General features: G+C 40.8%; 1 protein-coding gene across 4 annotated transcripts in view; it reads left to right on the forward strand.

Moving 5' to 3' along the window:
* Window positions 1–23,629, forward strand: part of LOC125765384 (chaoptin) — a 78,480-nt gene that overhangs the window by 21,428 nt on the left and 33,423 nt on the right. For all 4 annotated transcript variants that reach the window (XM_049430425.1, XM_049430427.1, XM_049430424.1 and 1 more), the window contains one exon: window positions 10,711–11,025. In XM_049430425.1, coding sequence (XP_049286382.1) covers window positions 10,794–11,025 — 232 coding nt within the window. In that variant the 5' untranslated portion in view covers window positions 10,711–10,793. The remainder of the gene's footprint in view (window positions 1–10,710; window positions 11,026–23,629) is intronic.

Here is a 23,629-nt window from a genome sequence, read left to right on the forward strand (position 1 = left end):
AAAAGCTTTCTCGGCTGCATTTGAATGATGCATGTTCACTCTAGCAGTACCCCGCAAATTGACATTATGTGACCACAGAAAACATTATCAATTAAATCCGCCATGCTCGACCGGGCTGCCTGTGCACCGGTGTACTGGTTCCGCTAAGTTCGATGTCACTTGTTCGATTACGAGCGAAGCACAATAACGACGACGCGTGGTTAATATTTGATTAAAACATGCCCTCAAATCAACGGTTGCGGAGTACGTTCGTTCCTTGCTACACAGTTCACCACGACCTTGCACCCGTCGGCAGGGTGCACTGCCTGTCCGGATAGGTGGTGATGCAATTATTCAGCAGGATCTTCGCGTGCATCGGTGTGCGTGTGTGCCCTAGATCGTTTGTACATTAGCGTAACTATTATGCAGGCTTTCGGGTGGCTGCGATATCAGTCGGGCAAAGCACGAGCCATACTATCGAGCGTAAGCAATTCAACGCTGCGCATTGTCTTGCTCCCTAGCGAGCTGTTCTTCAGCAAAGGTGAGCTCTGCCTTCGATTAAACATAACGTCGCTAGTGCTGGCCTAGGATAGAATTCTGTTTATGGGTAGGCTTTGCCCCTTTTTGGCCTCCGGCTTCCAACTTTCACACATATCCACACACACACACACCTTCAGAACGAACCATCTCGGGCACCCAGGATGCTCCACCAGACATACCCTTAATGAGTTTTACGATGACGCTAACGCTCCCGGAGACATTGGAGTCTTCCTTAGTACAAAACATGGCGCACAGACACATTCAGGCACACTTGCCCATTCAAACGCACACACAAACAAACCAACTGCACCATGATTTCGCTCGTATCGGCTCTAATTAGAGCACTCAGCACGAACGATTGCCGGCAAAGATTGTGTATGCAATGTAGCGGAAAATTAGATATGAGCAAGATAACGGACCATTACAGAGCTATTATACGTTTGTTTACTCTCATTATCCCGTGTAGTTTTGTCGACCAAGCCCGCATTAGAAACGTATCCTGGTGAGAGAGAGAGAAAGAGAACCAGATCCTGGCTTGCATACAACATCATTATGTTGTGAAGTATATGTGTGAACCGAGATCTGGTGTGGCGTTATAAGACAGCAGGGATTTTGTGGAGGTTGCGCTAAGGTTTGCAGCTTCTTTGCAGACGGTAAAGTTTTCCTTTCAAACCATTGGACCGGTTGGGTCAAGCATCTTGGCATTGTTGAAGAGGAACAAAGTAGATGCATCATTGTAATGGGCTACATTAAGAGAATCTTTACTAGAGAAGAGCATTCAGGTATTCAACTCGAAAGAAAAATAACTTAGTAAAAACACAAAGTATATGATCGTTAAAATACATCGGAATAGCGGAGAACATGAACAAAGTAGTTCAATTAAATATTTTTTGTTTTATATGAGTGCCACTTCCAACGCCATGTAATTTAATGTGGTTTACCACCTATCAATTTTAAAGTGTTCTAATCTAATGACTTAACATGAAGTCAAGATTTTCTTTTTCATCATGTCAATGATACATACTACACAAAAAGTATTTTATTTAGTTTTTTATTATTTATCTAAGTTATTTTGTCAAGTGTTTTATTTGCCTTTCAACATACCATACATGTCTTGTTATTTTTTATGATACTGTTCCGCGATCACCATGTAAAACGCTTGCAAACTTACTTTTTACAATTTACAATTTGTAAATGTACCCTTTTGAAAACCCCTTCAGCAGCTTATCGAGTTTTCGCTGTGCTTCTAAACCTTCTCCCGTGTGTACTGGTGATATCGCGCTTTTTGATATCGCACCTTCACACAAAAAAAGGGGGAATGGGTCGCATGAAAAGGAAGGACCGCTCATTAAAATGCAAAATTATTTTCCGTTGTCTTTCCGGCCACACTTAAAGGGCGCCGATTTGCCATTCTTACGAATCTTTGCGCCACTTTATGCTCTCGTTAAATTTCCTGATATGATACAGCCCGCGTACCGTTTGTTGCGTTCCCATAGCCATAATATGCCGTGTTTGGGTCTGATAAGCACGAAAGAATCACTTGAAGAGTAGGAAAACCTTTTGCTGAAATAAAAAGAATGTAGGTAGAAGAAAAAAAATCTTTTTTTTCCTCCACACACAATGACAGCTTGGTAAGTCGTAACCAAAGTGAAGGACCGTTGATGCTTGTTCGCACGGACACTGTGTTACTTCACACGAACCCGCTTGATGCTACAGGCCGGCGTTCTAGCATGAAGTTAGCCGGTTGCGGGTATGAGAGAACCATTTTCAATGCAATTTCAGTTGTCTATTTTCGGCCCCGAAACGATGTTTTCAACACGGCCTGTAGGGTGATAACGGTTGGGCAAAATAAAAAAAGTGAAACAAAATATACAACCGCATCCGGAGTGGTGTTTGATGGAAGGGATTTTTATTTTCTCAACCATCGTTCGTGGCTTTTGCTGCTGTATGAATAGAAAATTGGAGGCACGAAACGTGAACAAAAGGTCCTTTCAGTGGCCTTCCCGTTTAGAAGCTTTTGATTTTCGTTGAACAAAAAAAACACACACACACAAAAGATGAAGGTGATAAAAATATTTTGATTTTTTATGAACCACAGTTTTAATTGGCATTTGAACAATTTAATTTCACACCCTCACGTTAATCGAGCGAATCGAAAAAGGGGAAGCAAGATGGATAGATGCTAGCTAGTTTGAACACTGGTGTGTGAAGGACGGTATTATCTTTGATGGGTTTTTAATACTTCTTTTCAACTAAAAAGAGATAATATCGAAGCCTAAGAAATATCAGCAACTTGTAAAACAAATAAAGGCTCGTGTAATAATCAAATCTATTCGATAATCAAATCTTTTAAACCATTCTTTCGATATATTAATGTTTCCTAGCTTCAAAAGATCATATTTCTACACTACTGCCAGAGAATCAAAGATTGCGGATTTGGTGAGTTCTGTTCGTTCTCAAAATCTGCCATCAAATTGATGTTCTTCAAAGATTTTTTCAATATATTTGTTAACTGGATTGAGGATCAATGCGACGAAGACAAAGTACCTGCTTGCTGGTAGCTCTGACCGTGATGAAGCCCGGTTGACGGCTTCTGCTACCTTGGTACGATGGTAACTTCGGACAAGAACATGAACGGCGCGACAAAGACGCATTTTTCAAGGAAATCGTGCCTTCTACGGGCTTCACAAACTCCTGCGATCCAGGAGACTTGGATACGTTCGGTAGTCCTCTACGGGTACGAATCCTGGACTTTGCTAACGGAGGACACCAATGCACTAGGTATTTTCGAACGGCGTGACTATCTTTGACGGTGTGTGCGAGCAGGGCGTGTGGAGAAGGAGAATGAACCACGAGCTAGCTGAGCTGTTTGGCGGTGCAGATATCCTGACGGTGGCCAAAGCCGGAAGGATACGTTGGCTGAAGCACATGCTGAGGATGCCGGAATATACCAGGAAGATGCTCGTCAATGACCTGTTCGGCACGAGATTAGAGAATACGAGACGTAGAGACACAGAGAGCTCTTTGGCTGGATCAGGTGAAGTCGAACCTTTCGGAGATCGGATGCAGCCGTGGATGGATGACTGCAGCCCTGCGCAGAGTTTCCTGGTAACTAATTGGAGACCAGCCCAGGTCTTTAAGACATGTTCTGCGTGAACAGGCCAAGAAGAGAGAGATATAGATATCTTTTAACGACCACTTACAAATAAATATCCAAAGACGAGTGATTAGATGATTAGATGAGAGTGACTCGAGGAGTGATCGTCGCAATCGTTCTAATGTGATACATGTCCTTAAGAATTTCAGAACTTATGTTAATCATCTTTATCGATCACTTTAAAAAACCAATAGATAGGTAAAAAAAATAAATGGGTATTGTAGTTACTTTTGCGATCGCTCGAATGTGATACATTTCCTTAACTCAGGTTCTTATACACGCGAAAGTCCCAAACAGATGTTCGTTTCTTTTTTTTCTTTAGATTTTGTAGAAGGTATTTTGTCCGTATTTTGTCCGATGACTTTATTCGTTAATCTGATGATACTACAAACCAGAGTTTAACAATTTGCATAGCACTTGATGACTGATATTTGGCTCCTTGACGATCCTTTGATGATAATGTTTTATACCTGGTTTTGATAATATTTTACGCCAGGTTTTTGTCTTGTAACCAATTATCTTGCGCAAGCAAATTTACTTACATTCAGATTGTTTTAACGTCACATTGTGATGCAAATGGTTGTGTTGTCAGGCAAGAGATGGATTTCACTGTATGTCGAAACCTATTCCATGTTAATGATAAACAACACAAAACAAAATCAGTTCAAGTACACTTCCTTGTGGAACCTTAAGGGGAATTCTTTGAGCTCGATAATGTAAACCCAATAAGAAAGATTAATCGTTGAAGTCTTGCAATGGTCAGATCAATCTAGTCTATAAATAAGCAAGCACATTGTTATTAAAGTAATCGATTTATGTTATCAACAGAGACAGATCAAATGAGAAAAAAAGAATAATTAAATAATGCGAATGAATGTCCATGAGTGATTTGTTAAAGAAACGTTAGTAATGGAAAGGCAAAAACAATTGCATTTAGTTTGACTGCTTTTGTCATGCTGTTAACAGGTGAATGAGTTTGATGCTTTATTGATTATTCTTAGTACTCAAACAATAATTCAACTGCAAACCAGTCCATTCTCATCACACCGCTAATTGATACCATTGGAATCTGTCAATCGACTCCAATTAGCGGGTGATGGTTTCCGGTTAAGTTAGCCCTTTTTTGCCCAAGCTCACTGACACGAATGACACAGTATCTGTTTTCCGTTCGGTAGATTATATTTTCACAAACACTCAGCAAGAAAATAAATAAAACAAAAATTGCTCATTCACTGGAAAGTGCCCGCACAAAAACAATAGAGCTTACATGGGGTTATTTACTGGGTGAGAAAAACGCAACGTGAGCTAGACGGGATTGGGGGGAAAAAAACCGTCGGTCCTGCCGGTGCAGGTAATCGATTGAATTCAATTAAAAAATCATTTCCAACGTCAACCACCATGCGTGCCTGCAAAGAGACTGCTTTCCGCAGTGCCTTCGTGCTACGCCGTGCTGCCTTTGCGCAGTTTATGCTGGAGTGCTGCCAACGCTATACACGCGGCATGATTGGTACAGGTGTGGCAGCGCGAAACCACCTGTGATTGGATCAGCACGAAAGTAAGCACAGTTCGCCCAGCACATGGACCGAGCGAGCGAACCCCGTAAACCCGTTCAGTTTGCCGTTCCATGGCATAGTTACGGTTGGCGAGAATCGATTTTTCTGTCTCATTAATAATGTCCGGTTTCCGGCTTTCCCGCAGGCCCCCCCCGGGGTCGCAGGTTTCATTTGGATAAGCGGTGTGCTCGGTCAGCAGCATTATTGGATTGCACTAGTCAGATTAGAGAGCCACCGCTCGGGTGCTTCGTTTTGAGAGCTGTTGAAGCGCGTGCTAAAGGGTACAATGGATGCGTTCATAATTTAATACGATGATATTTATGAAACAAACAAACGCTAACTGTTGCTGTAGACCGGGCATTGGCCATGTATCGACAGCAAGCATTAGATCGACACCCGCCCCCACACACGGAATGAGTGAGCGTATCATCGCAACGGAGCAACGTGCCACACACTTAACCGTCCTTCGCAAGTGGTCCACAAAACGTACTTCAAGGCGGAGGGAAAAAAATTATTACCCTCGTTTTGATATAATAATGGGCCCACTGGAGTCTGTAGCACTTGGGTGTGTGTAGTCGCTCCGCACTGACGAAAATCATGACAAATTCCATTTCGATCGACTCGATTGCTTACAGTTCCGTAACGACTTTCTGGGAACGTTAGCTGCACTTCAACATTCCCACTCGAGCGATTTCGTTCGAGTGAGTGTGTATTCGGGCACAAAGAAGCTGGTTTTGTAAGATGTGCCATCTAGTGCGCCTTCCAGGCAAAATGAAAAGACCCATTATTGAACGGGAGAAGAAAATATCCTCCCGAGCGAAGGTGCGGATATGGCTTTCACGGTTAGAATTCAAAGCTCGTTGAAATTGACTATTTTTCCGCTGGCACGTGATGTTGAAATGGCTCAATTTCTTTAATTTCGGCGGCCAGTCTGAGCCGATGGAAGTGTTCGTTTTATGGTATCCCCCGTACGAACGGCTCGAAAGGTACACTTTTCCCGAAACCAATTTTATTAATTTGATTTTTTATGGCTTGCTTATAGGATCATGTTTGTTTCGTTTTGTGATTGTAATGGCGTTACGATGGTTTGCTTTGGTGGTACTTTTATACATTACCAGGTTTAAATACTATGGCTGCTGTATCGATTTTTTTCCTGCTTAATTTCATACCGTTTAAACATAGCAAAAAGGTTTCGTAAAACATTCATTTTTTTAATACACTTCATTTGATTTATATTATGTTGCGTGTTGTTTAATTTCGATCCGGGGTTTTTTGGTAAAACAATCACTGTCCAAAATGATTCCTTCCATTTGTTGCGATACAACATATTATGATTGATTATTTTCACAAACTGAGCCCAAACTGGAACCTTCAGTTCCACTGCGAAACAGTTTTCGATCCCAGTCCCATGATAAGATAAACATGACAACGCTCATTTTGTACCGGAAAAGTCAGACCACCGTTGCGAAAGATTCGTCAAAAATTCCAGCAGATTCTTAGCAAGAACGATTTGCATTGAATGTGCGACTCAAACCTTCAGATCACTTATAACGATGTCCGCTTGCGTCCCAACCACCCCCAAAAGAGGATGTTATTCATGGCGAAGCATCCTTACAGATCCTGGTAGGTGAAACGGCTTAAGCGAAAGTAGACGCGAGTAATAACCATGATGAGAGATTTGATCCGATGATGATGTATCAGCTCGACGTTCTGGTTCGCGTCAGTGTGTTCGTCTGCATTTCCTTGTCCCGGTCGACATGAAAGAGCGTTACGGGGTACGAAAATCCGGCGCTGTCTGGGTAGGGATAACGCTGACGAGCGGATTTATCACGTTGTGGATCGCCTTGACGGAGTCATCCTTGTGCCTGAGCGCAAATAGAAGACCGTGCCTGTTGGGATGGGTGTACTCTCTGCCTCTTCAGCCATGGAGCTACGATAGGTGAGACGAAGTCACCCAAAAGTCACACGCCCCAAAACTGCGTCATTGAGGTAGTCTGATTGGGTGTTACGTGCTTGAAGTATTGTCGGACGTGATTTATTGCTTTTCGAATGGTTGCGATGGAGTGAGCTTTTCCACGGGTTTCCAACGCAGGGAAAGCTCCTAGCTTTGCTTCAGCAGTAAGACGCTCTCTGAACATAGAAGCAGACGACGCGTTTCGGCGCGTTCAGTCAGCGTAGTGATATTAAATGCGACGTTCGTCAGAATTAAGACGAGTCCTGTTCTGCGCCCAGTGCTTGCCCAAGACGGCCATCATAGGTTAAAGACGGGACCGTTCAAAATTGTTCCAAAGTTCCATGTTCAATTTGTTGTGTGTTGGTGGGTGTGTGTGAGTGTTTGCAGTTGGGCTTAGACGAGATCTCAGCTGCCATTAGTCGGCGTGATTTATAATGTGTGTATTTGATGGTCCGTGCGCTTAAATTGGGCTATTTCATTTTTAATGGTTAAAATCGAAAAGAGTTTTTCCTGACTAAAGCATTTATTTTCTTTCCATCGATTTGTGCTAAAGGCATCACCGTTTCCAAACAGAAGGCTATCGATTGAGGATGGATGTGATTAATGGGAAACAAAAGAGAGAACATTTTCGAAACGAAGTTTGTCTTACATAATGTTGAGGAGAGGAATGAATTGATGATTTAGAACAGTGCTTTTAACAGATTTGCACAGGAAATTATACTTTGTACTTTCACAATTTTTTAAAATAATATTTGATTAAAATGCAATACTTATCTGACATTTAGCTGAGTATTTTAACTTGCAAATATTTTTAGGCAAAATTAAAAGCACTTAAATGCATCAAACCTTGTCTTGTGAAGGATTTATTTTTCACTTAACAGAACGTATTTATGGTAGCAATATTTTCCGTGTAAATTAATACCAATTAGTATAACTTAATTTTGACATTACATCGTGTTAATTATGACACAATCAGTATGGTAAAGACGCAGACAATTGGAGCACCTTCGTGGCTAATTTTTCAATAAAACACAGCTGAAATTGCTGTAGAAGATTATTTTGTTGGCTTACGCTTGCCAGGCTCATTAATTCTGTTTTAGCACTCTTACGACAACGATAACGATTACCTTAAACAACCTCAAACGATGGTGAAACGATGGTTTTGCATTTGCCGGACGGCTGCACCGGGTTAGGACCGCACGAAAGCAACACCGGCGGTTTCCCAGGCCATCGAAATTAGCCAGCAATATATCAAATTTATCCCCTTGCTGAGGCTCAACGTGAAAAATTCCGTATCCAGAGTATTCATTAATTTGAAATTCATTCCATGTTATACTTTTTCGTCGATGTCTGGCACGGTGGTAAGGCTAGGCACTGGTAGCTAGGCGCAAAAAAAACCGGCACCGGTGGAGATAATAAATATTTTAACAATTTTGCCCGTGCAAATGAACGGGATGGGCAGAGTTTCCACCACCCCCGGTGTCTCTACAGAGACCTCCTACAGGAGTCAACAGTGTGCACCACGGTGGAAGTGAAATTCAGCCTCAGAACCAAATTCCAACTACGAAACCGTCGGGTACGGGTCTCGCCTTGATGCGATGCTTCACGGCACACCATGTCCGTAGCATCGGTGGCTTATAAATACTTCTCGAAACGGGAACCAAACCGAGAAGCAAAAGCACACAGTGAGACGAAAAACGAGACAAAAATCGAACGTATGCTCGCCCTAAATCTCGAGGGATTCGTACTCTTTTGAACCCCGCTTTTTCACAATGCATAGCCCCCCGATTGCCACGGACCCAGCTCAATTTACTACCATACTAACGTTAGTGGAAACTATTTAAACATTTCCTACCAATTTTCAACAGTTTCAACTTCCCCGCGGAGTTGCCCCACCCGTTTCGCTATTGCTTTTCAGCGCACTGCAGCAAATGGAGCAGTTTCCGGTCATTCGAATAGTTCGTGTGCCATTGCTATGTATTTCACCCGGGAAATTCTTTTTTAATTACCTCGCATGTCGAGGTTTTCTTTCGTTTACCAGCGCTTTTACCAATGCATGGAAAATGCAGTGGGCGGACATTGGGTTGGCACTGGTTGGTAAAGCATCGATTGCATTAATTGGTCCGAAGCTGGGCGAAATTCAAGAAGCTAAGCGAAAAGGCAAAAAGGGTTGACTGAGGCATAATGATTTTATTTGATACTCAAGACATTTCTATAGCATCTGGCTGCACGGTAAGGACAACCATATCAATTTAAATGAAAGTGTCTGCAATGAAACCATTGGCGGACAAAAGATCTAAGGGATTTAGGTTTGCTTAATGTGAAAGCGGTTTCTCAGAGTATGACACACATTGACGTATCTAAACCATAAGTTAGGTTTGGACGCCATCACTAATTTTTGTTTACAAATACTTCATTGGAAAAACTAATCCATAGGAGAATATTATCACTTGTTCATTTCTGATCATTTTATCAACATTTATAAGAAAATTACCAGAATTCTGAAGAAATGTTTGATGTATTGGTTGCCGATCTTTCTTTTCCTTTCTCACTGAACATCTTTATTACATTTGTTGCATACGTGTTACCTCGTGAAAGTTTTATATTACTTTTAAAAATTGAGATTTCTGATTGAGATACTTGAAAAAATTTAATATTAAACTTAGAATTGCATTTCTAATAAAAAAAGGAAAATCTCAGAATCTGAATGTATTTCGCATGGTTGAGTTTATTTATTTCATCCAAATGTGTTTTAAATTTCTTTTCAATTTGTTGATACTTCAAGAAACATCAAGATATTATCAAAATTTCATTTATTTCTTTCAGAATTCTGTAGATGTCTTTCACGAATAAAAACCATCGATACACGCATTCGATACATCAATGTTCTGGTCCTTGTTTTATAACGACGAAAATGTTTTGCACAGTACCTTTTTTTTCTGTTTCGTTTTCTGTGTAAAACTTCTTGACTTACATCAAACATTCGGAACCGTGCGCTTACTTTTTACTTTTCTTTTTATTTTCCACTTTCTCGACACGTGTGTGATATGGTTTGCGAATGCGGAGATTGCCCGTCTATCGATGAGTTTCGCTTCAATGAAGGTTGAAATTTATTCGCATTTTCTGTTTCTCCGCGTTCCATGCGCCTTGCAAACATGATAAATGGGTTACATTTATCATGTAGTGTATACGGTGTAGACTCAAAGGATAGCTATCGAGTTTGTTCGAAACTAGACTGTTGTGCAAAACGGGTGGGGGGATGGGAGGTGTTTCGCCTTTTGCGCTTTGCTAGGAAATTTGCTACCACGAATGCCAGCAGCAAAGATTACCTGGAAATGGGGGAAAATTTGTGTTTCAAAAAGTTTATTCCCCTGTACGTGTTTTATTACATGCGAGAGAAAAGTTTTTTTTCCATTCAGTTTCCGATACCCTTTTTCGGTCTCGATTCACATTCGAATTCGCTTATTCTAATCTACTTTCGTTGGACTGTGTATCTTATCTCTCTCTCCTGCTTGTTTTCGTTACAGCTTGCAGGCCGTGTATCTGCGGTGGATACAAATTATAGCTGGTAAGGTTACAGCCATCGTTACACCAGACTGCAGACGGCATCATGGGGACGGCTACCGTTCGATCGTATGCGGACATCGTTAGCATACTGCTGCTCACTGTGATACACACGGGGACGATGGGCTGGAAGCTGGATAATCGAAACATCATGTACACTAATCAGGACATCTCGTACGAATGTCCAATCAACACCATGTGCCGGTGTGCGAGTTTACCCAACGAAACCGCACTCCTCGAGATCAACTGCAACGAGGTGTCGCTTTACAAATTTCCCGGTAAGTTAATGCGCACCCTATCATCCCCTCGTATCATCCCCTTCCCTTCCGGCATCTGAATCCTTAATCCTTGAAACAAAAATGCATTGTTTATATTCATGGCGGTGGCTTTTTAACGAAAAGAGCGACAGTAGAACAACCGTTTAAGATAACATTTTAAATGCAAACAAACAAACAGTTTGCCGGCAAAGTCAACTCGACTGTTCTCGCCAGGGCAGCTTCTCAATTATTGTGGAGCAATGTTTATTCATCGCACACTGCACAGGACACGATGGAAGATTTGCCGATACGGGATAGGCTTTTAAGCAGAAGATTGCGTTTCACCGGCGAACAGTCTCCGACATCGTGCGTATCGAAATTTTATTGAAGAATAAATATTGACCTTCAAGCGTAGTTTGCTGTCACTGGATCCAAAGTGATCGGGGTGGTAGGCTTCTGTTTTTCTTTCTCCAGCACGGGTAGTTAGGTTGGTGAAAGTAGATGTAAGAACCTTTTTGCCAGTGTGCCCAGACCTGGTGATAATCTACCGGAACGGTGTAGCACGGTGAATTTAAATTCTGTTCACCTTCACTGATAGGCCTGCTTCTAACTGGCAGTGCCTTGCCGGGAGTTTTAGGCATGGTCAGGTAGTAGCTCGCACGCAGCCAACAGCTCCATACTCCCGGGGCAGGAGTTTAGGCATTCTAAAGGGCCATCCAACGACACGCTTCATTCGTCCAAGTGGACGGAAGGTGGATGGCTTGTTGGGTGTTTCCTCCTTTTTTTCTGTTGTTACTCCAATCCACAACCCTAAGGACCTTTTTTCGCTTTCTTGTTGCGCATTCAAGGGTACAGTGTTCGCGTGAGCTAGTAAATTTTGGTTTGTGGCCAGGTGTGTATACGTGTGTTTGCCGATGAGAGCAGGTGAGCTGAGGTCCCTCTTCCTTCCCGGTCTAGCACAACCAAACAACCTTAAGCAAATATCACTAACAAGCTAGTCGCACTTCAATCTTCTTCCCCCGGGAGGTAAAAGTGCCCTTTTCCCTGTCGCCGGCACACTGGTCGAGTTTTTTTTAGTGAGAAGCTGAGACAAGGTTTACTTCACCGCGGCCACCGTCAGGTGCCGGAACATCAACTTCATGGTTCGTTGTGTAACTGTGAAAAAGTAGGTTCTAGTCAGCTTTTCAAAACTCAAACACACTCACACAGACAAAGGGGGGGACACCTTTTTGGGCCCCCATTCGGTTAAGGAGTTCTTTACAGTAGAGCAACTTCTGCTTGTTCGGCCCTTTTGCTACTTCTGCTGGACGTTTCTCGTGCTTGTATCAACTATTTCTTTCCCATCCTCACAGTGTGCGCACTTTCTTTTTGCTGAAATGGTGAGAAAAGAATTCTTACCGCCATTGCTGCGATTTTTTCCCACCTGCTGACGAACAGTTCGTTTGCTTTCATTCCAGTAACATTGCAAATAAGAGGATTGGGATTGTTTATTTTGACATTTTGTAATGTTGCGATTTTTTTTGTTCGTGCTTCTTCTTCGCTTTGGTTCTGTTCTATCCTTATCCTCTTTCTATTGACTTGCGGAATACAAGTCCTTGTATCGTCGCAAACTTCCACGCGAAAAAGTTCTTTCCACCTGCTTCTATTGGTCGATCCCAGCAAGTGGTGAATCCCTTCGAGAGTCTTGTTAGTGTCAGGTCGTTGTTTGAAGGATCTTAAGTGGTCTCTCACTCTTTTTCGCTCATATGACTCATGGAAGAAAGAAGTAGCTTCCAATACTGTAGTTTTGCTGAGAAATCAAATTATTCTTCAAGTAAAAGTCAGTCAATCTGGCTAGCACCTACCTGACATGAACTCGGCACACAAGCTTGGTGTGTGTGTTCGAAAATGGCGCATCATTACGATCAATATGTCGAAGTGGCAAAATGGAAGACCGCAATTTGTGCAACCAAAACTGTGTGTTTCGAGTGTGGTGACAACTCGTTATTTCCTGTGTACATATGAATCGTCCCGCTGGGGAGGGAGAACGAAGCTGGTTTGACTCTATTTGTTTACTCCCGGGCATGCCCCAAAACCAACCGATAAGGTCGGTCGTACAGAAGCCGGTGTTAAAGGAATGAATAAAACGCGCTCCTATTTATTCGCTCTTCCATAAAAAGGTACACGTTCAAGGGCCAACCCACACACCCGCCAGATCCCTTCCCTAGCGCCTGGCGTAGATCGATGTGTGGCAACACATGAATACGAATCATTTCATTCAGTGCGGTTGGCATTTGGAGAGCATTTTGCCGTCCTTACACTACAGTCTGTTTGTTGAAGTTAAAAATGGAATTACGACGTGTGCAAAGATGTAAGGCTTCATGTTGTGAGTTAGCAAAATGTTGGCAAATTGACATTTTGGGAAACGATTGATTTGTGTACCGTGTACGTCATGTCTCTGTACAGGGGGTCTTTCAGTTTTATAATGGCCGGGCTATTTTTCATGATGGCGCAGGTATTTATTAGCATAGGAAATCAAGCAAATACACTGTATTTCTCTAACAACAATATTTATTTATTTACTCTTTTTATTCCTTTCATTCTCATTAACAGCTGTACTTTATTACATATACAATAAAGTCAGCAAAATAAGTATTTATTTATTCTTATCCCTTTATTTTAATTAACAGATGTACTCAATTAATAAAGTCAGAAAAATAAGTTTGGATATTTTTCATAAGGATACACTGTGGTAGAGTCTCTCTCTTCCTCTTTCTCTCTCTCTATCTCTCCCTCTTTTTCTCTCTCTTTCTCACTCTTGTTGGCTTACCGACCTTTAAAGGTCATTCCTGGCTTACTAGATTTATTTTTACCACGTAGCCGGATAGTCATTCCTTGCTGCGAAGGGGCGTTCCCCGGATGGGATTTGATGTCCGGTCCTGTCGTGCGGAACCGGTACCGTTTATCACATACACCACCGAACTGCTCCGCTATGGTAGAGTAAAGAATGGTACAAAAAAGCTTGTTTGATGCAGTCAACACAGAAAATATTTACTATTTTGTTTTAGTTCACAAAAAATAAAGGTATACTTAAATACTTATTACAAAGCTCATAAAATTCAACATAGTAAATGATGTGTGTGTTTGTAACAAAAATCCCTAAAATTATCACATAATCACCAGTTAAAAGCTGAAAGTAGGTGCACACTAGTAAATAACCATCAGCAAGCGTCTCCATCAAACTGTCTCGTAAAATACATTCCGCTCCATAGTGGCACCATGAAATCCGCGTACATTATTAGTGTACGGGGCCGAATGTCCGGTTCGGTGCCGTAGCAGTGTAACGGATGGGACCATATCAAAGTATGGTACTGCCCAGCCGCCCAACATTAGCTGCTGTAAAAACGGGGTGAAATATGGCCAATGAAATATTGAAATGCACCATAAAGAAGGTGATTCCGATCATCCGTATCAGTCCGTTGTAGATGCGAGCGCACGCGAAACGTGCAATACGTTCGTCCCCGGTGATGGTTACGTACTAAAAAAAAAGGTGGGAAAAACTGGGCGTTGAAATATACGACGACAAGACAACACGGCGCCACTTAGCCGTTTTTCGATATCCCAATATAACATAATCCTTCTCGATCCTGGAACGGCAACACGATCCACCGCTGAACGGGAAAAGAGCGACCGTTGCACTTTTTTTATCCCGTCCCATTTCGGGTATGCTTTGGTCAAATTGCCTTACATGGTTATAAATGGGGCCCCCGAATGTTTTGGCAGAGCCAGTGCACCAAGTATTCGTATCGGCAAACGAAGCAACATCAAGGGAAAACAACATAGGAATAAAAGCAAATTTATGTAATGTGCAGCAAGAGCTCCAGCAATGATATCTGTTCTCCTCCATTGCCCAACGATTCAGGTAGCAGCTTTACCAATTCTTTCAAACATTGTCACGAAAACGGACGAAACTTGATCCTTTTTCTATCCATCCGTAGCGTTGGTACGGGGGCCCATCGCCCTCTGGCCTTTCCGCCCGCTGCCAACCGTAGCCACCTGCTTATCTGAGTTGTTCTTTTCTCATCCCGAGGAACATCAAACGAATAACGCTTGTTCAAAATGGTTTCAAAACAGAACAGAAATAAAACAAAGACACAAAAATGGGAAGTTGGCAACCAACCTTAACCCTCCGCATCCAGGTTGGAGTGCGGTACAGGGAGCGGTTGGTTGGTTGGAGTTGAAAACTGGTTTGGTTCTTTTAGTTCCGGAAAAAACAAAGCTAACCGGTTTTTGTCATCTTCATCTTAGTCTTCCGGGGGTTTTGCACGTTTCCGTTAAATTTTCACCAACAGAGCAAAATGGGGAAAATGCCATCGAGCTGAAGATACAGTCATCAAAATGGTTCTGGCTACGTAGGCCACCGGGAAAAATGGGTGGGGGAGGGAAAAAAAACTGTTGTATTTCGCACTGCCGCCGGAGTTTTCTTACAGTTTGCCCCGTGTGTTTATCAACGGCAGTGTTCTTTGAAGTGGAGGGATGCGTGCCAAAAAGGTGCCATGATCCTTCGAGACGAGGGGCTGCAAGCTACTACCGAAATGCCTGAACGAGTTTTTGTTTCGACAACGCTTTCAAATCTTCGGGCACTTACTTGTGAGCTTACGGTGATGGTTTTAGTTCTGGGAAGTAGTATGCATTGTGGTATGGAGACGCCTTATGTTTGCCGACAGACAACCTGACGATGAGTAACATTGGTGCCAGGAGAGAAACAAAACACAAGCAACAAAACATGACAAACATGCTCTCTATAGGTGGCAAATTGTAGCTACTCTGTTGTTTTAAAATTCATCTGCACTTGGCGAAGGGTTTTTCTACCGGTACAAGTGACATTTGCTCACCATTCGGGTGGGAGGAAAAATAAACAAAACTTTTGAAGGCATCTTTTACATTGTCTGTGGTAGTTTTTTTTTTTGTAAACAAAACGCTTTTGCTAATAAACGTCAAGTATAAGTCAGACAAGGATGAAATAATATTTAAAAGCATTAGTTATTTTTTACTATTTTCACTATACTTAGGTACAACGTAGGTTTTAGAAGTATTCAATATTTTATTTAAAAATGTGCTTCTGATTTAATGTTTTCGTGTGATTTGATTTATTAAATTTGCTTTCTTGCTTTGCTTTTTTAATCTTTTGAGAATAGCCATTCGTATGAATCTTTAATAAAGAGTCATGCATTCCCTGAACCGACTCTCAAAAGATTCATGGAACTCCAGGGAGTAATGAATCTTTTACAATCCATTAATCTTGCAAGATTTATAGTAAATGATTCTTGAATTCTTAGAGATGTTCTGAGGTGACCGTTTTTGTAGTTTGTATGATGAGGCCTTTTTAAAGAAAAACTTCACATTACTCAAATACGGTGAGTCTTCGATTGCATGGCCTGATGGAGTTAAAATCTGTTCAACAAAACTATGCTACTTTTTTAGTAACGTAAGGACATCGATTATTCTAAATAATAATTTGTAAAAATTTGCTTTTATCTTTTTCCGTAGCCTTTTCAGCTGTCCATTACTATTGAAGTTGCTTTATTCTTTCAATGAAACTAACTCGGTTAGCTATTTGATTTATGCAACCCGAAGGCTGATGTACTTTGGGGAATCTTCAAACTTCTAAGAAATTTTATTTTTCGAAAATTTATAAATCTTTGAATTTTCATGAATAATTAATAAGTCCTCAAATCTTTGACGATTTTTCAATCTTCTAAACTGAAAATATAGAATCATTTTCTTTCTAAGACCTGTTTCAATCTACTTACAAAATGGGAACCTTCTTCGAATATTTTCCTACACCACATAAGGAATAGTCGAAACAATCTCTATCAATTGAATATGTGGATTCGTGTGCTGTATACCTTTTCTACATGATGTGCTATGACATGCACCATTCACGCTGCCCTGTATCGTAAATTCGCGCTGTTGAACATCCTTCAAAGCCGGTTTATGATTGCATATGTATGCGTTTTGATGTGAAGCCAGCCAGAGCAAGAGTTAACAAAACCAGTGCAGTGCAGACGGCACACACAAACACTACGCTATAACAGCAACATGAAGGAAAAATAACGCACATCAGCATGTCCCCAAAATGGACCACAAAAGCACAAACAAAAAAGGCGTACATAACGTCTGTGTACATAAACACAATTCACAGGCATCAGGCGCGGTCGCTGCTTGCGTCTGTCACGTGAGCGTCCCCCGGTAAGCCGTGGCGACCATCGTGACGAGCCCAAAAAGCTCATGTGCACACGTACGCGGATTCAAGGTTCATGCGGCTTTAGGCGGAATGAAAATATAAATAAACAAACAATGCGAACATTTATAAATATGTATAAAGCAGTGAAAATATTTGCATGACATTTTGGAATATTTTTGCGCTCCGTTACCAGATTTAGAACCGGTCGATGTGAGGTGCCCGACCGGGCACCAACACAACCGGGCACATTGGTATGCGTAGGCTTTCGCATGGTTTTTTGGTGGCTTAAATAATCAATGGTAGCGGCAAAGGTGGGGATCAGCCAGACCACGATTTGCGTGCAATGTGATATGCTTACCGGTAGCTTTAAGGATGAGCTAATACGACAAAACATTTCATACGCACTGGGTGGTGATGTGTGATGTCATTTCCTATGCTGGTCTGCATAGAAGCTGAGTGGTAAGTGTTGACAATGATTTTCACCAGTGAAAATAATGATACACATAAGTTGTGTGGAATTGAATTACATTTAAAAGCCATATTTTGATTCATGTAATCTATCAAAGTAAAAACAAATATAGAGAAAGAGCAGATGGATTTTTTACATCACTTTTAATCCTTTGAAAGCTACTCCAGAACGAAGTCAAACTCCAATTTTAACCAAACCGATCACCACAGGTGTGTGGGTGGAATTTTTCAATCCATTCTACACAGATCTATTTTTTTTTTGTTGGCACAATGAACCCTGCCAACAATCCAGATGGCGGGCTTGATATGATATCCTAGATTGCCATACCGTTTCCATATTTTCCATCGATTGCCAAAGCACTTTATCGGATCGCGTGGAATAGGCATGGTGATAATGCGATATATTTCTCACTCACGATGTTTTTTTTTTGTGCTGTTTTGCTTTTCTTTTTTTTCATTGTCATAAACAAAATTGCATATGATAGACGCAAAAACAGAGCATTCATCATGCGGCGCTACTGGACCCACTGCACCACATCCATTTATTCATACAATCGATCAATATAAACGTCGAATTGTGGTGTGTGAAGTAGCAGATGTGGACATATGATGTTACAGCCGCGCCCACGCAATTGTATATGCTGTGGAACATGTTGTTTGGGGTTCGTGGCAAATTTAATCACGGCCCCACAATGGAACAGTAGCGAACACGTAGGGATTAACCATTAATGGAAGAATGAGGTTTTATGTCGTCGTTTATCATGCTTTTGGTAGAGTTTACAATATTTTTTTTTATTCAGGTAATAGCGCATTACATAATGTTTTCAAAGTAAATGAAAAAGAGAATTTATCTAAACAGAAATAAAATTTAAAAAAAGAAATAATGTAAAGAATATAAATCAGAAGAGAATATATCTAATAATATATTTAATTCGCTAAGACCGATCAGCTTATTTTGTAGAATTTTTTTATGTAAAATTTAAATGTTTAGAAATTAAGAATGCCAAAATTGCCAAGAATGTAATGAAATAGTCGAAAAAAATTATTACGAAAGTAAGGCGCTTATCTATAATTAGTATTTATTATGTCATGAAGTTAGTGTTTTTTGTTTCTGCATTTTTAATATTTATATTAGTGTTTTCCTGAAACATTTTCCTGTTTTATTAATTACCAACCTTATGTTATATTTCGTCGTTACTACTTTTAAACACTTTCTTTTTTAAATTTAATTATTTTTTTAATTTTTTATTATTTTGTAAAAATATTTATAATATTAAATTTATTAAACATAGATAGATTTCAAAAACTTTTTTGCTTAAAGATCAATTAAGTGCGAACAATGATAAGTTTTAGACTGATTTGAGCATTTAATGCTGAAATTCATCCTCGAGTTAATAAACCAACCGTTTTTCTGCCCACCGCTCCTAATCCCTCCAAGGAAAAAAAAACTCCCCAAACAGACGCTCTTTTAAATTTCATTCAATTATACTGCTATCTTGAGCTAGCACAAGACAATAAATCTTGTTGCAGATCCTGCCCGTTCGTGTCCACGAGTTTGCTTTGTAGCAAATCTCAATCTCTAGTACCGTGCCGTACAATAGAGTTCGCACTGAAGATCCTCTGAGGAGGCTTGTGTTTTTGTTCCATTGACAATTTCATCAGCAAATCAACCACCCACGAAAGCTTTGTTATTTGTTCACGTTCGTTCACGGCTATGGGTTCGTAAAAAGAGGCTGCCAAGTGTCTGCCAAAGTCAATATTAAATTTACTTAATTCACACCGAACCGGCCGGGAGCTGAAAGTGCCGTCCAGGAGAATGTCATTAATTTTATTAAGATGAAAACTGACTCCACAATTGGGTGCGCTGTCCGAAGGACAATCTATTGCAGTCCTTATTTTGATTTAAAGCACCCAAAAACATTGGCGTACATTTGTAATAAAGTTGTGCCGTTGAAAGAAAACAAGAGTAGTATGTAGGAAAGGTTTTTCTACTGAAAGCAATCGGTATTGGGGAAAAAAACGAGAAAATCTTGGTAAAACTAACGGGTGGGAAAAAAGTTGATGACAACGGACGTCTTCGACCCAAATCACATAATTTCACCCCTTTTTGCCGCTTGAGAATTCACGTAAAAACATGTTGACCCGAAGTACGTTAAAAAGGGGCATTGAAAGCATAAAAAATACGTAGCTTAAGAGTCCGTTACCCAGTTTACGGTGCTTTTGGGATAGGGTTAAAACTTTGCCTCTATTTCGCCAGTTTACGTGTTGAAAATATTTTCTTATTTTTTTGCCTTTGTGACAAAAACTCGACCCTCCCGCATTGCTTAAAGATCGTTAAAGATCGGTTTTTAGCTAAATGGTTTGATCATTTATCATTTGCTTTAGAAGCTCGTAATGTTTTCGCGTAGGGAATTGAAAATCGTTTTGTTTTCAATATCCTATGATTCAAAGTCAAAATATATACAACAACAACAACAAAAAATCTTTCTCAAAAGCTCTCGGTCAATTTTCACCATCGTTGTCGTTGTGTCCTTGTGACGTTGTTGTTTGTGCCGCTTTCACCGTCATATTTTAAAAGCAGTACACAAAGCGATTCGCTTATGCAGTGGATTCCCGGTTTGCTGGCTTAATGCCTGCCAGGATATACCGACTAACGATCCCTTGTGCCAGTGCTCTCTGTATCGTGGCTAGTAAGCAACGAATCGGGAGTCTTTCATTGGACGGCACATTTCTTCGGCAATGGAAGCCCACCGTACTGCCTGCACTTTGGCGGCCACAGACGGAAGTAGGAAAGGAACAATTGCGTGCCGGTTTCATTTATCTTTGCCCTAACCTCGTATGGTGGTACCCGTTTTTCGCTTCGTTTTTAGCATATCTGCTCCGGGCGAAATTTGCACGACGAAGCATCAAGGCAGTTCAATTTGCCATTCGACGAGCGTGGCTCGGTGCTGCGGTCGCTGAGAAGATTATACGCTTTTCGTGGCTTGGCGTAGAGTTTGAAATAGTGACATTTCTGAATCTGCCGTTCATATTTCCCTCCCTTGGTTTCGCTTCCATTTGCGCTTTGTTTTTTGTTATCTCTTTCACGTGTTTTGTCTGTACGGGTTTCCCTCTCTAGCGTACACACACACTCCGGAAACCGTCAAGTCTATTTCTGTTTATTGTTGTTTGCAAAATTCAATCTACAATCAGTGTTGATTGAGTGACATTGAGAATTTTCCACTTTTTCCTCTACCTAATAGAGAAAAAAGAAAAGAAATTGTTTCACGCAAATACAAAGCGTAAGTGTTTTTCGTGCTGTATGCTGGTTAGTTTGGTTTCCTTCCGAAAGGTTTCCACTTCCAAACACGATGAAAGGTCAGGATCGTGTGAAAATGCTAAAGAAAAAAAAAACGATGAATTTAAACGAATGCAACTTTGGATTTTAGAATCTTCAGTCATAATCTTTTACAAACAAGATCAACGCTACAGATCATTCAACAATGATAATCCTTGATCCTGTGAAATTTAATAGCGCAAACTACGCAAATAAAATTAGCATAAAATGTGTCAAAGTTTGCTGTACTTACATCGATACGCTAGAAGTGCAATGTATGAAAAGATTTCATTATATTTATTCAACGAACTTACGAATTGTATTATCATAATCGATTGATTCATAAACACAAAGAATATTGGAAAGTGGAAACCAAATAGCACCCAGTCACGGTGTAAATGGTGTCAGTCTTGTGGGAGTCTTAAGTGTTCGTGGAATATTGGATGCAAAAATGAACAACCATTTTGCGAATTGAGCGTACAGGTGTTCCATATATGTGGAAATGTGTAGAAAAGATGTTCGAACAGCAGCAATCGATGTGCATGAAGATACAAGGTAACATTCAGTGTTAGTAAATGTGTAGGAAGGTTAGATTCTGGTAGTGAAAATAAGCCATTGAGTTGGTTTATATTACAACCGGGTGGGTACGTAGAAAACTACTTGTACTTGTGCAAAGTGATCAGAAATGAATTTCTTTCAAATTGATTCCTAGGTTCTAAGAAAATTGAACATAAAATTCTGATCCTTTGCATAAGCGTTGCATAAAAACAATTTGATTGCTTTTTCTGTTGCTTTTTTCCTATTTAAGATCCCGGATTATTGTGTATAAATACCATTACGAATTCTTAGGTTTTCTTCCTAAACGATTAAAAACCAAATAAACAACTACTTTCCGGAATGGAACCATTTTTGTAATGATTAGTTTAGTAGTGTTGCTTTCGCGGAAATACTACGAACCAAAGACTTTCAGCTACGCTTAATAGAATCTACCATCAGGAACACCTGCCAGTGTTTCGTGATACACTCTTTGCTGTGCAAACAAACCGAAACCAACCGCTTTTGTGAGATTGTGACCGGGACAGAATGTGCTCTAAGATCTTCCACACTCACAGCCGTGAGTTCTTCATTTGGGAAAATATTTTTCTTTAATTTCCCACTCTTTACCGTCACTGTTTAGAGATGTGAGCGGGTGAAACATCGGAACGCACCAGCAGCGAACGCTTCCATGCGGGAGTACGGCACACGGTGTGGCCGCTTGTGGGTTTTCTGTATTTATGTTTGACTACGACGCATGCATGCTTTGCAGCGCTGTAGATGAAGCATTCGGGGCAAACATTCCTTCCGTCGGATGATTCTTGGTTGGGTAGAGCGCGTACCGTTAAGCAACTCGTAGCACGTGGTGGAAGTTTTGCAAAACGGAACGATGCACACTGGATGAAAGGATGCACGTATCCTGCGGGTGATTCAGACAGTTTCGTTGCGTTCCAGCCAAACCGGTTTGGTGGATGTTTTCTTCCTGCCAGTCATTCTCAACATATTTCCGTACGGAGAAGTACTTCGAAGAAGGACTGCTAAACCCCATAGTTTGAAGATGAATTTAATAATCACGCTGGCCACGGTTTAGTTTCTGCAGTAAAGTTCACAATGGATTAATTTGATTAATGCAGCAAGATATGGGGAAAGCTTTAATAAGGTTTGCATTACCGCTTTTGAGTAAGTTTGTTTGTGAAGTACCTTATAATCTGTAATTATTTTTAAAAAAATGTGTGTAAAGAAAGAACCCTATTTTCATGATAATGTTGGATAGTTTATATTTACAATATGTTTATATATACTTTTGATAGAAAAAACTAGCATACATAATCTACCATTAATATTATGACATTACAAAAAAAAACAATTAACAGATTAAGTAACAACGCTAAAGAAGATTTTTTAAATACTCTTTTAAATATCTGTTGATCTAAATGTCCCCTATCCAAATATTTACAAGGCTTTAATCGATGTTTATAATGATGATTTCAAATCATTATGTTGATTTATTGAAGCACCTTTAAAACAATTGCACCTTTCCCTGGCTACTTGAACATGCAAACGCAATCTCCTGGGACGTTGGGTCCGTGTATGCAAATATTTAATCACACTAAGTGTACGATTAGGCTGTTTGAGCTTCATCTAACACCACGTTGTTTGAAGTAAAAGCCGACAATCTGACCACTGTACAGTAACACCTATAATTTGTATATCCCGTTAAGTGTCCCCACCACACAAACGCACGGACGAGCAGCAACAGAGTGGCGGGCGCTATGCACACTAATCGTCACACGAAAATCCACATACCATCAATGACACTGGTGGCAGAAAAAAAAAACAGGAAAAAAATACGAGAAATGGCACGAAAGGTACAACAATGGCCTATTATCTTGGGATCTTTGCTTTGCCACGGCGTCGAGCCCGGAAGCAACTAAGAAACGTGACACACTTTCCCGGGAGTGCATAAATAACGCCTCGAATGGCTCCCGGGAGGCTTGGTCGGAAAATGATGATCGCTATCAGCTCGGTACCGCGCTTACTGTGCATGTGGCCACATTTTGTGCCCCGTACGCACACATGGC

Source organism: Anopheles funestus, chromosome 2RL (genome assembly GCF_943734845.2).
Source record: "Anopheles funestus chromosome 2RL, idAnoFuneDA-416_04, whole genome shotgun sequence".
Classification (NCBI taxonomy): Eukaryota; Metazoa; Arthropoda; class Insecta; order Diptera; family Culicidae; genus Anopheles; species Anopheles funestus.